This window comes from Anser cygnoides, chromosome 7 (genome assembly GCF_040182565.1).
Source record: "Anser cygnoides isolate HZ-2024a breed goose chromosome 7, Taihu_goose_T2T_genome, whole genome shotgun sequence".
In the NCBI taxonomy this organism is placed as follows: domain Eukaryota; kingdom Metazoa; phylum Chordata; class Aves; order Anseriformes; family Anatidae; genus Anser; species Anser cygnoides.
In genome coordinates this window covers 6708131-6721739 of record NC_089879.1, presented here as the reverse complement: position 1 = coordinate 6721739, position 13609 = coordinate 6708131, and the positions used below count along the sequence as shown (strand labels likewise).

Below are 13609 nucleotides of genomic sequence, written 5' to 3'. Positions count from 1 at the left end.
CAGGGTAAAGGAAACCAGACTGAAAAGCAGTTTTGTATTTTGGTAGGTAAATGTTGTCTCAGCAACCCCGACTGAGAACATGATTTCTCCTTCCTGGAGACCTTCTCTAATGCCATGCCGAGACGTTGAAAGGCCAAGTGCCCACAAACCCCCACGTTCTGGGGCAACGTGCCTCCCCTGGTGCCAGGAGTGTGACCGCGTGGCAGGCAGGCTGGTGGCTGGGCTGCAACAGAGGCTCAGCCCTTGCTGGCTGGAAATTAGGGCAGGTGAAGCAACTCAGGCAGCTTTGGGCAAAGAGGTAGCACTGATAATGCACCTCAGACCGGGCTTGAGTGACCATCACACCACGGTAGCTGATGTTTAATTGAGCCAGCTAGCTCTCCAGCTCCCCAAACAGTGCCAGGAGCTGTACGAGCAGACACGTGCCAGAGCCTGCTGGCAGCACACAGAAGCTCGATGTCACCACCAGTGAGTGTATGAGTGCCACGGAGCACGTTGTACCGGGAAGACCCAGAGCCCACCAGCTCTGGCTTTTCGCTGGAGGAAGTACAAGGAAGAGGGCTAGGGTTGAACCGAGCTCCTACTGATCGCTGGCACGATCTCCAGAACAAAAGCCAGTGTTAGGTGGGAACAAGTCTGGCTTTGTACTGATTGCACTGATCCTTCAAGCTCCTTCCTCCAGACAGCCCCAGGATCAACAAGCATGTAAAAAATTGGCTGTCAGTAGCTCCTGTACAAAGAGACAGTGGTTATAATTAGAAGATCAAGTTTCTTAGAAAGCTTATAACAGCTTAGGGACAACGTTTTGCTACTCCAGCAGAACCAGGAGGCCTAAAATGAAGTGGAACTTCAATTCCCTCATTGCTGCCTCCTCCCCTGCCCCAGTCTTTTTTATAAATTTTTGCTCTCTCTTTTCAATATCTATTTTCTTAACAGATTAGGAGGGTTCTTTCTATTTCAATAGGCTTCTCCACGAGTATTAGTGGGTTATTCTAATCATCCTTTTGCATATGTGGATTCTACTTGAATACATATAATAGCATCTGCTAATAATGCAATCCTGTAAAACTCGTTGTTTGGTAGCTAGAACTCTACAAAACACTCCCGTGCAACCCAGCCTCTGGCAACACTGCCAGCATTTTGTGTGGGGTCTCTGGGTGCCTATTCAAAGGCTTCTGGGTGGGACAGGTGCTGGAGGGCCAGCTGGTGGTGGTGGGAGGACACCGTGTTCTTCAGGAGGATGAGTTCTCCGAGGGAAGAGGGTGTGAGGTTGCTGAGGGTAGGGAAAGCAGCATTTATTTCTCTAATTTGGAAAGAATAAAGGAGAAAACAGCTGACTAACAGGTTCCAGGGAGACAAAGAATAACTTATGACACCACAGTGCATAAAGATCTAGCTATTTTATTCAAGGTAAAAATGCTGAATATTAAAATTTTGAAGGGAAGCTGATATTAGTTCCTTGGACAGCTGGAGCTCGATCTACTGGATAGTTCTGATTTAGAGTACTTGTTTCAGCTCTGGATTAAGGTGATAATTATCTATACTGACGTTCTGCTTCATGGCTCGTGCCTCATGGATACTTGACAGTCCTACATCTGTCATAGGAGGAGATATCACTGACCTTGGACTCTTTTGTTTGTTAGGAACTGAAAGCTGTGCATGGAGGGGGGCATTGTGTTGCTGCATCCTGAGGGATTCTCATCTTCTGTAGCAAAAATAAATAAATAAATAAATAATAATCAGTTCAAGAATATTATAGAACAGGGAACTAATAGGGTGGAGTCTCACTTGTATACCACTTATAGGAGTGTGGAGCAGGAAAAGGGAAAATTAAGAACCCCTTGAAAATACTTGTTGACGAATCTGAAATTAAGACTGCTGCTGACTTCAGTGGAGCTGGGGCCGTGTTTCTGGGGTACCTGGGAGCAGCCCACAGCATGACCAAAGGCCTTGGTTCCCTGTGCAATCATAAAGGCATAACTTGTATTTTCTTCTCTTATGTTCTGTCCAAATATCCTTCAAATTCAAAACCTGCCACATCACGGTGCTTAAATGCTGTGAATCACATAGGTGTTGTATGTTCCTATCAGGCTTCTCTCTGCTTTTCAAACGCGATACAGCTTTCAGTGACAGCTTATCCCACCCTGCTGCTTATTTTGAACTAAATGAAACTGTTACTCTGTGGCAGATCCTCATATGGCTAATTAGCACTTAGTGGCAAATACACGTGGGGTTGAGATTCAATGAATAATAGGTATCTGTTGGATACTTCTGCATTAGAAATCAGCATATTTCTGATAGCCAGATGCAATGTCGTTGTGAGTAATGTCTTCCTTGCTGTGTTTCAGCAGTTACTAGCATGTTAGTACGGTGATTAAAAGCAGCAGTATCTAGCTCAGAAGGAAAGGATATTTTCTAAAAAGAGTATTGCTCTCCCTGGAAACATCACTGCTCTCGAGCTGCCAAAACCAAATGCAGAAGGCAGAAATTCCAGGTCACAAGAGTTACAGTTTCACAGAAAACACCTCTAGCTATGTGAAGATTAAACAGACTACTTCAAAGCTTCCAACAATCCTCAGCCATTTCTTTTGGTTTTAAAAAGGTTTAGTTGTTGTAAATAGGGCATTAGCAAGAGCTTCTATTTACATGACTTGCTGTTTTCTATCCTTTGGTTATGCTGTGAATGTTAAATTAAAATCTTGTGGATATGCACCTCAAAGCTCATTTTGAAACTATTATCTACAGCAGAAAATCACGTAGGTTTGGCTGAGGCTCTGGGCTGCAACAAATAGGAGGCAATGTAGACACAGTAGTCCCTGCTCAAACCTTTATTTCCCAAAGAACTTAGGCTTTCTGCAATGAAAGGAGAAATCAAACTGCAGATCTATGTGTCAAACATCTGCAATTTAGGGCAATTTGGAGGGCCTGCTAGGTTTTTAAATACATGACTTGCAAGGCTTAATGTAGCTCTAGACCACTTCTACCCATCTCCTCCGGTCTCAATATTTGCATGTGAATAGCTTCAGATTTAGAAAGCTGTACTGACACTTTCCCTTTAGTCTCTATTCACTGCTGTCAAAAATGTTAAGGTTATTCTTGTACCAGCTTGGCCTTCCCACCTTCCACCCCTGATTTCAAACACTTCACGTTAGAACTGGGAGCAAAAATGCTTGCCTAATTATCTCTAGTTCCAGTACAGCTAGCACTGCAAATTAGACTGTGTTTGTTGAACATGATATTGCAGATTCAGCTGGTCCAGCTAATTCATTTTACCACTAAAAATCCAACACTTTTTCTTCTTGCCCTCAAATTTTCTGTGGTTTTCTGGTCCCTCAGCAAACCCATAATGGTCCAGAAAGCTACCAAATATTTCACTTGCATATACCTTCTTCAGCATTGGGCAAACATTAAAACATCTACCTCTCTTAAACGTGTCCTAATGCCCAGGAGTTAAGGCACTTTAAGAACTATGTTGATCTATTAATGTTGATCCATTCTTTTAATATGTTTTGGTTTACTTGATAATAAATTTCACGTGTATAGCAAAGCTATTTAACCTAGGGCTGCTAATTACTTTATAATTGCAGTTTAAATTCTTGCAAAGCAGATCTGGGCTAAATCCACAAATCTGATTTAAACTTCTCAAGACTTTTTGGGTCAATACACAGGAGCATCCACAGCATCCCAGGCACCATCTGTACACAGCCCTGGGAGAAGACCTCACCCAAAATATTGAATGCCTATATGTTGAAAATATTGAATGTAGAATAAGTTGCTCTCCAAGCTGAACTAGCTGACAGCTGCCACTGAGGATGCAGAGTGAAGACGTGACTTTAAATCTTGCATCTACGAGTAGGTGCTTCATACTGGGATTCATACTGCCTCTGCATGAGAATGAATAGCCTAGAACTCAAGCACCTTTTCTCAAAATATGCAGGGGGAGAACGTAAATCGTCTCATTAAGCTACTGAAAGACAACTTTTGAATACATAACCACATTTATCCAATAATGTAAGGTCTTCTGGATGTGGGCGGTCTGGCTTTTAATCCCCCTTCTGAAGTTTGAGCCTTATCCCTAATCAGCAACATTAAAACATTTTAAACTGCTTCATGGGAAAACATGTTTCTTGATTTAGCAATTAGGGAACAATTTAACTAACTATGAGAATATGCAGATCTTTTCTGTTTGAAAGAGTTTGGAACAGTGCTTTCCACAATGCCTTAAAAACAAATAAATCCACGTTTTGTGAACTACAGCAAAACAGGGCTCTTCAGAAGACTTTGTTGGTGATGTTGCTAGAACCTGGTTTGGCTGTTGATGCTTTGCATTTCATCTGTCCTCAGTTTGTGGCAATCTTCCAAGAGGAGGCACTATCAAAATGATTTACAATTAGCTGTGACTGACAACAATTGCAAGGGTTGTACAAAAAGCTTTTACAAATAAACATTATTTTATATAACAGCTGTGAATACATGTTTTAATGGAGAAGTGATTCACACTGACAATAGTATTGACTTTGCTAAGATTAAACAGGTCTGCCATATGCAGTGTCTAGTGCTTCAGATGGTTTCACATTTATTTTTAATTTTTTTTTAAGTTATGCATATTAACAACAGATGTTGAATTTTAAAAGGATCCGACAATTGAGGAGAAATCATTCCAAAGTTGAGCGTTGAAGACCTTTCTTCTGAATGATCCGAAATAATTTGTACACAGTGACTTAGGAAACAATTCCAGATTGGTGATGTAGCTCATGAATAGCTCTCGCACACGGTATTTTTATTATGTTCATCTTGGTTCTGCCAGAGCTGAATGCAGTTCCCACAGGTGCAGTTGCTGAGGAGCGTGTTGGTTGAACCTCAGCCTCAGAACTTCAGGCCCAGTGTTTCAGCCAGTTTCATAAAAGGCCCTTCCTCAGGTGTGCCCCCACACAGCTCAGCTGTCTCCGGGCCATATGCAAACGGTTCTGGTGCTGTGCGTGCACCTGACTTGCCTCTGTTAATGCTTGCTGTATCGCTGAGGGTCGTGAGGAGAGATGTAACACAGCTGCTAAGCTGAATGGCACGCTGCAGGTGAAGGGCCTCACTCGCAAGAAGGCTCGAGCAGTTCCTCCTCCATTCATGCAGAAACAGCCTCCGGGTGGTCACAGATTCAGCCTTTAGATGGCTATCACTCAAGTGCAAAAATATTCTTTTTCTTTTTTTTTTTTTTTTGCCCTGACTCCACAAGCCCAATAAAGGCTTGTTGTACAATACAGGGCATTGTACATCCTTCACACTCCCAAATGCAGCTGGCTACATGAACTCGAGATGCAAGGAGCATTAAAAACCCATGACTGCATCACAGCCAACTCTCCTCTAGAGTTCACCTGCCTTGGGGTGGGTGTGATGGGACAGCGAGCCCAGGTCACTGCGGTTGATAAGGGGTCCCCCCCCATGCAGGATTTGTCCTCAGCACCACACACATCACTGGGATCTCACGGGTCCTGGAGCTAAAACCCCTCCTGCTGCTGTGAGCTACAGGTTGCCTTTCTAGCACGCTGTCTGGAAACCAACAACTGCAATCAGCATGGAGGGAAATCTCACTGCTCCTTTGGAAGGCACCAAGCTGCTCTCTGCAGCACTGCCAGCTGCTGAAGCAGCATCTCCAGCAGCTAATGGAAATGTAGAAATTGTAGGAAATACAGATGTAGGAATTAAAGCCATCTCCTCCCATTCTTTTGTATGTTTCCTGCAGAGAAGGAGAAAAAAATAATAATAAAATAAAGATAAAAGAAATTACTACTTAATGGTGTTAATTAATATATACAAGATGCAAAGAATGCAAAGCCCAGTCAGCTGCAGATAGCTGTGATCCTAAATTGGTTTCCAGTGGGCTCCAGACACAAAGCAGGGAGCTCCTAAGTGCATGTTTTATTATTTATATCAATTACTAGCTTAATTAACTTACTTTGACAAACCAGGCTGGAGAAAGTGAAAGTAAACAATGGGCAGGAAAGTCAACTCCATCAGCTCCTTGGTGAAGAGATCCCAAGGAGGCGCAACTCCCAGGGAGATATATTTGAGCTTTATGCCCTCGACCCCTCACTTTTTGGATAATTCCTCAGTGCTCTTTTTGAGGAAAAAGGAAAAAGAAAAAAATATGGTGGGTTGGTGGTAAAAATTCTTATTCTTACAGGCTTTACTTCCTGCAGATAGTTTCCCTCTCTGCCCCCTTCTTGCCTGGTGGGCAGATTGATGGATGCTCTGCACAGTCTCGTCCAATTTGGCTTTTTATCCCAGCTGCAAGTGAACAGTTTTCAGCTTTTATCTGCACCGTGTATAGTCTTAGACCGCTAATTATAGCTCACCATTTCCACCTCAACAAGCAAGATTCACTCAATTAAAACTGCACAGAGCACCTGGTGTTCAGCTGGTATAAAAAACACCAGCCTTCCCCAGTCTCTCTAGGTGGGAGGCAGTCATTGTGCTCCTTACAGCAGGATCTGCCTCTGCCCATCCCAGGTAATCTGCCGTTACCCAAATACAATGCCTTCATTTGATACAATTATAGATCTCTCCCTTTTCTTCACCCAGCTAAAAGGAATGAACTTGAATCAATGCATCACACGAACCATTTATTCTGTGGTGCCTGCTCTGGGGGTCTGGGAGAGACCAGCTCTAGCTGACCCTAACTGAGGTTTGATTAACTGTTCTTTTGCTTTTGCTGCTTGGTTTCACATTTAGTGTCCTTAGTTCTGATAATCTGTTTGTTTTTGTTTTTGTTTTTTTTCATTTCTGCTCAAATATTGATTTGCATTTTTGTGTTGTTCCTAAGTGCCTTTTAATACCAATCTTAAGTTTGGCCATAGGGAGTAATTTATGTCTGATCAAGCATTTCTGTGTCTGCAGTCACTGGAAATACATTTGCTAGAATGATGTCCTATAAGTCTCTCCAACACATATGCAGAATATCTTCAAGTAGTGAGGTTGTCATTCCTGCTAGCTTAATCTGTGCTCCCCACTCCAAACTGAGACATCTGTCCCTCTCCCACTTCTCCCCGTCATCTCCTTTTGTATCTCCATCATCTCCACATTTAAGATATGCAGAGTCTTCTGGGAGGCCTGGCCCCAATTAAATCTCCCTGTTGATTTTAACACTGAGTAAAGGTGGTCCTAAACTGCACCCTGAAGCCCAAAACTCACCATGCCCTGATAACTCACCTGCTGGCCGATGCATTTGAGATCTACCTGAAAACATCGCCTGCTAAAACTCTCTTAATACATGGAAACAACTCGAATGAAATCCCAGCAGACAGGGTACATAGAGCATCCTGCTCACCTCACAGAGCATTGCACTGAATTTATGTGGAAAGGTTTTGGTAGCACCTCAGCTCAGAAGCAAACCTTGCTCCATCCCCGCAGTGTGAGAGTCCTTGGATTTGAATGTAAACAAGAAACAACTAAAACCCTTGCAGGGAAAGTTAATAGGCTCACCAAGTTTAGAACTGCACTACTTTATAAAATCAAAGCATGTAATGATTTTTAAATTGTAATTAAAAATTATAGCACCAAAAATACTGTAGAGATGAGCCCTGGTCCCTCAGAGAAGCACAGCATTTCCCCAGAGAGGGGTGGAGATTAGAAAACACATTTCACATGAAGGCTTTTAATATAATTATTTGCATAACTGGATTAAAGAAGTGCACCAATGTGCCTCTAAATCTTATTATTGTTTATTACTCTGGATATCAGAGAAAAGAGTAATTACATTTAGCAGAGATTGCTGGGGCTAGGTTCAGAAGCAGGACTGCGCAAGAGCAGCAGTGCCTCGGTCCCCTGCCACTCTGTGGGATGGGATGGGAGGGGAATGGGATGGGATGAGACAGGACGGGATGGGATGGGATGGGATGGGATGGGATGGGATGGGATGGGATGGGACGCCCAGCCTCATGGTTCCAGCCAGACCTCCCCTGGGCCACATGTGGGGAAAGCCTGCAAAAATGGCTTTGTGGCGCCCCAGGACTGAGGGAGCAATCACTGTGGTGGCAACAGGATTGCTGAGGAGAGAGAAGGAGTCTCAGGATCCAACACCAAGATGATTTTGGGGTGTATTCACAACACCTACTCCTGCAGGTGACAGTCTAAATGCAGCGTTAGCAGCAAAGCCCCAAGTGCAGATGCAAGCCCTGGCAGACTGAAGGCATGGGCACATTACAGCTGCGCTAACAAGAGGGTGCCCACAGTGCTGGGCGCTCCTGAGCCCCCCCCTTGAGATGCAGCCCTTGGTGCTGCTGTGACTGCAGCTCTAGAGACTGGTGGTAGAGAGATACACTTCCATCACTGTGGGAACAAGATATGCACAGAACAACAGCTCGTTTCTGTCTTTAAGGAAGAAAAGAAAAAAAAAAAAAAGGCAGAGAAATCCAAGCTTGTTTGCTTCATACAGCTCTTTGCAGCAGCCATCTGCAGGCACTGCACAAGAGAACATTAATAACCAAACTGCCATGCCTGCAAATGAGGGTAAAAACATACTGTGTAGGAAGGAAATGATGGCAGGCCTGCTGTGGTTAACACGTCTTTCTAGTTACTCCACTGGGCTTTGGATCACTCTGTATTAAAGTGCTGTCTGTATTTAGTGCATGGGGTTGTAAACATTATGGGCCATCTCAGTGCTAATTGGCCTTTACAAATTGACAAATTAAGAGCTTGAAGTAGCACAGTTCCCTAGAAGAAAAATCTGTAAAACTCAGGATTTTGTTGCTAGTTCCAGCTACTTTCATCAGTGTTGTTTCAGTGCTCGCTCTTGATGCTCTGCTCTCTGCTCTGTGCTAAAGAGCCCTGAAACACAAGCTGAAAAACTTACATAATCCGGTTGGTTTGTTTGGAAGGTTTTTTTGCCGTTTCAAAATCTCCAGTTATTTCATATATTGAGCTTGATGGAAAACGTTTTCCTAAAATTTAGCGAAAGCATCTTTCAAAAAGCCATTCGAATTAAAATCAAGATAAGCAAGGCAGTTATACTTAATCACAGAGCGAAAGCAAGCAATGTCCACTTTAAAAAGATCTCCTTGATTTAATGTCTCTGTAATGAGCTTCTAATTCAACTCCTCATTACAACAGAACAGCTTGAAATTCTAAGGAAAACTGCGAGATTTGTAAAGAGGGATTTCAAATGTGTTTGCAATGCCTTTCCCAGTGTGTGTATAAAGCATCTGTGTATTTTTTTAACCAGATTAGCTTACTGAATGTTGATGAGTAAAATGACACTCACTGTTTCACAGCAGGAGTACATTCAGAAACTAGAGAGGCCATAAGCTCTTTCTTCCTTCCCCCCGGGCCCATTTGCGCTGCCTTGTAGCTCGTACATCTCTGGCCTGGCCAGGTGCAGTAGGATGAACAGGGCTGAAACTGCCCCCAGAAAGAAGCTGCTGCTTATCTGGCTGATCTCGGATGAATATCAAACAGCTTCTCATGTCATCAATGTTCTGGCTGGAAGAAACCTCTTCAGCACAAATATCTGCTGTCAGAACATTTTCCCCTACATTTATCTATTACCTATTTTCAGATCAGACAGAGGGGGAAGAGACTGGAAGTCATTAGGTTGATTATAGCTTTTACCTCCCTCATTCTATCAAAAGGCGAATGCCAAAGGAAAGTGTTTCTTCCCAAAAACTCCTCCAGAAGAGAGCACTTGCCACCCCACCTTTGACAGCCTTTCTTTTACTGGTCACGCAGTGCTCACACGCAGCTCTACGGCAGCAGCCCCGACCACCCGCTGTCTCCTGGCACACCCAGAAGTGCTCTTGAGCACAGTATCAAAGTCTCCGGCCGTCTCTGGAGATCAAAGCTGATGGCAGCACTACCGCACATCAAGATCAGCTCCTGAAGGAATGAGCAGAAAGGTTTTTGGCTCTGACATGACTACGATGAACTCCGCTCCGTTGGCTGGGATCGTGGTCACCTGGCTGGAGGGTCAGCGCGTTGGGGTTAGGTGAGGCAACGGCGAGAGCACCGTCCAATGTCCCTGTTGGTGGCCATCTGTGAAGTGGTGGCATGTCTTAGTGTTCTCCTGCTTGGGTGAATTTCCACCACACGCTGTGTTTCCAGCTCACGTCGCTACACACTGTGCTGCAGGTTCCAAGACACACCAACTTTGGGATCACACCATGATGTCGGGTTCAAAAAGCGTAAAGCAAAGATTTCTGCCCAGTGCAGCTGCCTGTAGAGAGCAGAAGAGCAGCCGGGCTGCCAAGGCTGCTATTCCCTCTGCTCGGCCAGCAGCAAGGAGAAAGCAGAAGTGAGGAAGGGAACGGTGCCGTGCAGACACAGCACACCCCTCTGATGGCTGCATATATGGATGCATATATGGCATATATATGCATGATGGCTGCATATATGGATGAATAGCCCTCATCCACGTGTGGGTCACCAGGCTCACAAGCCAGCCCCTCATCTTGTGCAGAGCTATTTGAGAGGGTGCGAGTGAGCTGATGCCGTCACCCCACACCTCACTGACACCGTCAGGAAGGGGAAAGCCCTGCACAGGTAGGACAAAGCTGGAAGCAGCCCCCAGCAGCCCCGCTTCCTGCCTGCAGCTGAGCCAGCTCTGCAGGGAGGGCGCCTCAGACAGCCTGAGGCTGTTCTTCATCACGGCCCTAACGGAGGGGGGCTACAGGAGTATTGCCAGTCCTCTACCCTGCATTGTGTGCTGGGGACTCGACTCTGGGTAGATGCACAGATTTCATTTTTACTCAGCCCAAAACATTTCCTCACTGAGGTATCGAGGTATTTTATTCATCCTTGCTTATCCTTGTCCCCAAATCTACGCTGCCAGCAACATCTGAAACAGATAGGAAGGGTCCTTGTAGTTTACATAAGGAGATCTTTCTGCACTAAGAACTCCTTGGCCTCTAACTCCTGTCACAGAGATAAGACATTTTGGGGACTTGACCTCTGCCTCTCCTTCTCCAGTGGGGATTTAGGTGCTGGGGAAGCTACCTGGAGGACTCCTGCTATGACTGAGCCCTGAGGACAAACATCAGGAACCAGGACTGATTAAAAGTGGAAACCACTTACAGTGTTACTGCACGAAGAAAGTCCACGCCCACCAGCTCTCGTGTTTACAGCACCACACTGGCCATAATGCAGTTTGTAGTGGGTCCAATTTTCTTCTTTCTCCAGGCAAACATTTTCTTCAGCTCCCCTCTGAAGCTGTCATGAAGCCAGGCATAGAGGAAGGCATTGGTACAAGCAGACATCATTGCAAACCAGTGGCACAGCAGCTGGATGAAATTGAAGTACTGCTTGTCAATTAAGCCGATATCTATGTCCTTGATCATGTTGAAGATGTGCAAAGGCAGCCAACAGACTCCAAAGGCTGCCACCACTAAGACAAGCAAGCGAAAAGTCTTTCTCCTCCTTGCTCGGTCCCACTCAGCCTGGCCCTGGGTGACGTTGCCTGGGACCACGCGGTTTTTCAGCTTGACTGAGATCCTCAGGTAGGACAGGGAGATGACGGCCAAGGGCAGCACGTAGGTGATGATGAGAGTGCTGTAGGCGTAAGCCAAGCGGTCTCTTTTCATGTGGAACCAAAACTCCTCGCAGATGGAGAAGTCCAGCTCTGGGAATTCTGCGTGGTAGGTGTGGACCAGGGCTGGGGCAGCCAAGGTGCAGCTCAGCAGCCAAATGGCAGCCAGGATGTAAGCACAAATGGGGATGGTGAGCCTCCTCCGGAAGGGGTGTACCATGGCGTAGTACCTATCCACAGCTATGACAGTCAAGGTGAAGACAGACACAAACACGGTGACAGGCTGCATCAGGAAAACGAAGTAGCACATGAAACGCCCGTACACCCATCCTCTGGGCTCAAAGGCATATGCGAGTGTCAGGGGCACACAGGTTGCACACATGAGCATGTCGGAGAAAGCCAGATTGCCCACCAGAAAGTTGGTCACATTGTGCATTTTTTTGGTTTTGCAGATGACATAAATGAGAAGATAATTCCCAATGACACCGATAAAAACCACTAGGGAGTAGCAAGGGATGATGAGTGGCTTGAAGGACTGAACAAACTGGAGCCCTGAGAATAAATTGCTGGCATTGCTATGAATTGCAGAGAGGAAGCTTCGGGAGGTTAAATTGTCCGAATTCATCATTTCCCTCCTTTTGTCGTCTGCCGTCAGCTGAGTGAAGTAGTTACCACTGCACTACTCTCGCACTCAATCAGTCAGGATAATGAATGGATTACTGGCTTTCCAGAGGTTGCCACATGGGTAGTAAACAAGCATCTGTAAAAGCAAAAGGTGAAGTTGTAATCCTCGAGAGGCAGCTTTCAGCAATTCCTAGGAAAAATCAAATACAGCCAATTTCCATTAAAGTCCTCCTGTATTTACTATTAAATCTAGGTCTTGACAGCATGCCACTTAATAAATATTTAATGCAGGGAGTACTTACTGCTGTATTTTTTTAATCCCATATGATTTTCCTGTGGATGCCAAGAAGTGCCCTAGATGTCTGGCTTCTGCAAATCCAGGAGCGTGTGTGTGTGTGAGAGAGAGAGAGAGAGAATATATGAGTGAGAAAGAGGGTGATGCGCATTTACAAGCTAAGTGGAGATCAGTGTTTTTAAACAGTCTTCACTACTAGGTCATGACAGATTTGTGTATAAGCTTTTATCCCTATTGGCTGCCCTGGGTATTACGTTGCTCTTTGCGTGTGTCTTACTGATAGTAATTAGTTCTTGAATATCCTTTCAAGAATTCCCTTCCCTTTCCAATGCATTTGTAATTGCCCCTCTCAGCTGAAAATCAATTTACATTCATTAACACAAACCTGCACAGTGTCTAATCCTAGATCCACTTTGCCACAATCCTCAGAGTGTCCAAAACAGCTACCTGTGAATTTGCTGCTATAATGTGACCGTAAAATGGAATTTTAATAACATGCTGAAGCCAAATAAATGTTTATACCACTAGAGGGACTCAGCTACGTACCTGGTGAACGAAGTGATGGTTAGGAAGGTGCACGTAGCACAAAGGATCTTCTTTCCTGATGCTGGTAAAATGTTTGCTCACCCATTGTGAGTATTTTCAGTGGGGTTTACATATCCTTAACAGTAAAAGCATACAAAGATCTCAAAGGAAATATTAGCATCCAAATAGCTTATCTGTAAGGGCTTACCTGCAGTGAACTACAGCAAATGTTTTTTAACATTGCAGCTGCCCAAATATATTTGGGGTGTTTCTTCACACCTGCAGTATGTTTGTAGTAAATAAAATTTCCATACCAGCCAACATATGCTAACCATTCTGTAAAACAGTGCATATTTGATTTGTGTGGTTCAGGCATTAGAAAGCAAAAAATTAGGATAGGCGCATAGAGAACTCACATTTAAGCAGACATCAACATTAGACTCTTATTGCCCTAGTTCTCCTTCAACTTCCCACCATTTCAACCACTTTGGACCTCTGCTGGTGAAAAAATCAGAAAAACTCCACGGCATCTATTTACACCAGCTAGAGATACTAAAAAAAAAAAAAAAAAAAAAAAAAAAAAAAAAAAAAAGGGCAAAAAAACAGAAAAGGAACAGCCTAACAGCTTCTTACTTCAAAGCAGAGAGCATTGCAAG

At 44.4% G+C, this 13609-nt stretch overlaps 1 protein-coding gene across 2 annotated transcripts; it reads right to left on the bottom strand.

Annotated features, from left to right (window-relative positions):
- Window positions 1-1476: 1476 nt before the first annotated feature.
- PRLHR (prolactin releasing hormone receptor) lies at window positions 1477-12828 on the bottom strand. Of its 2 annotated transcripts, XM_013195587.3 has the most exons (3): window positions 12436-12828; window positions 11059-12269; window positions 1477-5731 (listed from the first exon to the last, which is right to left on the bottom strand). In XM_013195587.3, exon 2 carries the CDS (start codon window positions 12135-12137, stop codon window positions 11103-11105), a length of 1035 nt encoding a protein of 344 aa, XP_013051041.1. In that variant the 5' UTR covers window positions 12138-12269; window positions 12436-12828; the 3' UTR covers window positions 1477-5731; window positions 11059-11102. The 2 variants fall into 2 exon arrangements, with proteins under 2 accessions (XP_013051041.1, XP_047915429.1); XM_048059472.2 differs by having other exon boundaries at window positions 11059-12828.
- Window positions 12829-13609: the final 781 nt, after the last annotated feature.